Source organism: Apium graveolens, chromosome 7 (assembly GCF_009905375.1).
Source record: "Apium graveolens cultivar Ventura chromosome 7, ASM990537v1, whole genome shotgun sequence".
In the NCBI taxonomy this organism is placed as follows: Eukaryota; Viridiplantae; Streptophyta; class Magnoliopsida; order Apiales; family Apiaceae; genus Apium; species Apium graveolens.
In genome coordinates, this window is record NC_133653.1 from 1,671,200 (window position 1) to 1,674,849 (window position 3,650).

At 34.8% G+C, this 3,650-nt stretch overlaps 1 protein-coding gene across 1 annotated transcript; it reads right to left on the reverse strand.

The window, feature by feature from the left end:
* Nucleotides 1-1,669: 1,669 nt before the first annotated feature.
* LOC141671622 (F-box/kelch-repeat protein At3g23880-like) lies at nucleotides 1,670-2,875 on the reverse strand. The gene has a single exon (XM_074477899.1). The coding sequence runs from the start codon at nucleotides 2,873-2,875 to the stop codon at nucleotides 1,670-1,672; it is 1,206 nt and encodes a 401-aa protein (XP_074334000.1).
* Between the last annotated feature and the right edge of the window lie 775 nt (nucleotides 2,876-3,650).

Sequence of the window (3,650 nt, forward strand, 5' to 3'; positions counted from 1 at the left end):
ATTCCCATAATAATTACATAATAATCATTTATTGATAAAATAATTACACGCGAAATCCCGGATATTAGAAGAACACCTTGTCCAACAGTGTGTTTCAAGTATTTAACAACTTTCAAAGCAACATCCATGTGACACTGTCGCGGAGAAGCGAGAAATTGAGAAAGCACATGGACAGAATATGACAAATCTGGTCTTGTGATAGTAAGGTAGATTAATCTATCGACAAGTCTTCTATAAGGAGTAGGATTGAATAAGAATGGTGAGGTAACATCACTGAGAAGAGTGTGATTCTGTTCCTTGAGAAGAGTTGCAATACGAACATTTTCATAACCAACATCTTTAATAATATCCAATGTATACTTTGGTTGATTAAAATAAATCCTTTTGTCAGATCGGGCTGCTTCAATGCCTAAAAAATTTAATATAACCCAAATCTTTAATTTTAAAATCACAAGGGTTCTTTTTCATCACAGAAACACGGCCTAAAATGTCAATGGAGGGAAGGGAAAGATACATATGGCGCTACCAACTGCATTGTAATCTATATGTTAACTGCATATTTGCGCAAAACTTGAAGCAAAAAAACAGACATTAATCATGTGAAGTGCAATCAAGAAAGACTAACAGAGAGCTTGAGAATAACACAAGGTGTACAAGAAGTAATATGTAGCTCTGTGCAATAAGGCTATCAGCTTAAAATTGAAAAGTGGTCATTATAAAAGTGTGCGAATACAGAAAACATATTGGCGTAACTGCAAGATAATTTGTTAATGAAGAATGAAAGAGATATATTATCAAGTAGAGCACGATGTGTACAGTGGACACCCTAATACCTATGTGGCTAAAAACCGTAAGGTAACAGCTATCCAGTACTCTGGAATTTTACAGATTAAGTTAAAGGTGCCTAAAATCCAAAGGAAGATTTGGTCTCTGCAAATCAAGTAGGATGTGAGGTCACAACACGAAACAGATCAGATGCAAAAGAGTAGCAATGAAAATGGACTAATATATCAATGTATCTACACAATTATTATATCAGAATTGTCGTTGCAAGCATTCTGGCCGCTTGTTAATGGATACCACAAAGATCGTAGAGTTTCCAAGTGACACCAAATGATTCTACAATAATTACAAAGACTTGGCAAATTGTTAAAGAATAGAAGAATCAGTACAAAGTTCTAATCATCTTTTTCATTTCTGATTCAAAATCTTCAGATTCAGTATCACACATAAAAACTGTGCGTGTATTAAAAAGCTTGCACAATGTTCATTTGTGATTCGAGATCATCAGAAAGAGTGTAACAAACTAAGCATAATATGCTTCGTCTATCAAATTTATAAACTTCGTCACAGATAAATTTGTAAATTTTGTTTAAGAATTAGGGAGCAGAAGGAAAACAATGTAAATGAAAAATATAACAAGACAGTATACTCCATCGGTATCCAGATTTATCAGTTCACCAAATCATTATTACAAACATAGTTCACTAATATGTATCAGTACTGAGATTGAAAGTTGACTAGATATGGTAGATTAACATTGAAAACATCTACCAAAAGCAAATATTGGTAGCCATCTATCAAGAGTGACTACAATAACAGAACCAAATTGAGAGATTCTCCCATCATTAGCAAGCACAAATATTGTACGAAAATCAGCACCACATTCCTAATTATCATCTCCTCCAGCAGGCCAGTTGACTTGTTCAAATCCTGCAAGTGAAACTAGGCTCTCCGTATACTTGTCAAGATCACAATAGTAATTACGTTTAGCCATGTAAACTGGAAGTGGTATAATCTTTGCCTCTCTCTTATCGGCATTACACGAAATCCACTTATAATCATTCCATGATTTCCACGTGTAATCATTCCCTCTTATTAGCAGTAGGAGATCCCTATTACAGAAGTAGCCAAGACAAAGTTCTACTGGCATGGCTAAATCAATACTAAACATCATTGTCCATGACGCCTCAACTCCACCACCACTAAGGCAAGTATCATCATCCAAACTCCACATGTTAATTTTCTTGTCCAACATCCTATCTAACTTCCAATCAGTCTCATCATCATTCGATGCATTTATCAATATAGCAATAGCAATAGACTTATTAAACTCTATAATACGAGCTTCATCATGATCACAGATAACAGGGAGTTTAGTAGCAAAATTGAATACCTCCTTGTTCAAATCAAAAGACATCATACCATATTTTCCAATACTACACAAGTATCCATTAACACAAACATCAAAATTACCCATCGAAGGAATGTCAATTGGATCAAGCACCTTTCTCCAAACATTGTTATTAGTCGAATACACCTCAGCAGAAAATAAACGATGCTTAGAAGACGATGAAGGCCGTGATAAAACCCTAACAACTTTATAATCATCATCTATCGGGTCATAACCGAACCCGTCATAACCAAGCCACCTACGAAGCTCATTACTATACGACGGAATAAGTTTGGATCGTCTAATAGCAGGATTCCAAAGATAAATACTAGCTTTGTATTTTGGAAAATTAACAGCAACAACAAAACAAACAATTCCATTAGCAGAACCAACAATTATAGTATTAAAGTCACCTGGGGAATATGGAATCTGAAGATCAGCCACAATTTCACGAGAATTGGCGTGAAGGAGAGAAAATATCTTCTTCTGGTGATGCTCATAGCGGCTGATGATAAAAGTTGGATCAGTTTGAGTTGTGATTGCGTGAAGAAGCTGAGATTTTACGAAAGTAGGGCATTTAATTAGTGATAACCAGTCCTTGCAGACTAATTGGAAACAGAGTATTGATTTTACTGGTAGGCGTACCAGAATCTCACTTATTAGATCATTCGAAAGTGTGGGATTAGGTCTAATCACTGCCATTGTAGATTATGGTTAAAATTTTATGTCAATGTGAAAAAATCATCGTCGGAGTAAGCGACTGGCATTGAGGATGGAGAATTGAAATTATTTTTGAGGTGCGTCGGCTAGGTTGGAGAAATGATTGGTTGTAGGTGGGTGAATTAGGGCTTATCGCTATTCTTATATATTTTTAAAACAATACGACGTCGTGAAGCTACATTGAGCCGTTCTGATATATTTTTGGAACGATACGACGTCGTGAAGCTAAATTGAAGACAACTATGAGAACACAAAAAATTATTATATTAGTAGTATTGGTCACTATACTATTTGGAACATGTTAGTAATAGTTGCTAAATTAAGGATACAATCTCAATGTATTTACTTTATGTATTAATTTAGCATTGTTTGAAATTTAATCATGACATACAATGCTAAAATATGGTGCTCCTCAAATGTAATTTTGCTTTGAAATATTGCTTAATTAGTAACTCATTGCTTTGTTTAAAAGTTAATATCATTCATGAGATGCTTTTAGTTACAAATTCAGGATTTAATTAAAAACTCGACCAAGAAGTTGGTTGATGATCAACATTTAAGGAATGAATGAATCAACAGGAAATCTAGACTGTAAATCCTCTGCTACTCTCCAATACCACACAAGTAGTAACTGCATGGAAGGATCGTTGTCAATTGGATCAGGCACCTTTCGCCAAACATTATTATTAGCCAAATACATTTCAGCAGACAATAAACACCGCACATGTTACGAAAGTGTGATAGATGAGTTGTAAGA

Bases quoted from the DNA above. Each gene is read 5' to 3' on its own strand.
- LOC141671622 (XM_074477899.1), bottom strand. From the start codon at position 2,875: ATGGCAGTGATTAGACCTAATCCCACACTTTCGAATGATCTAATAAGT.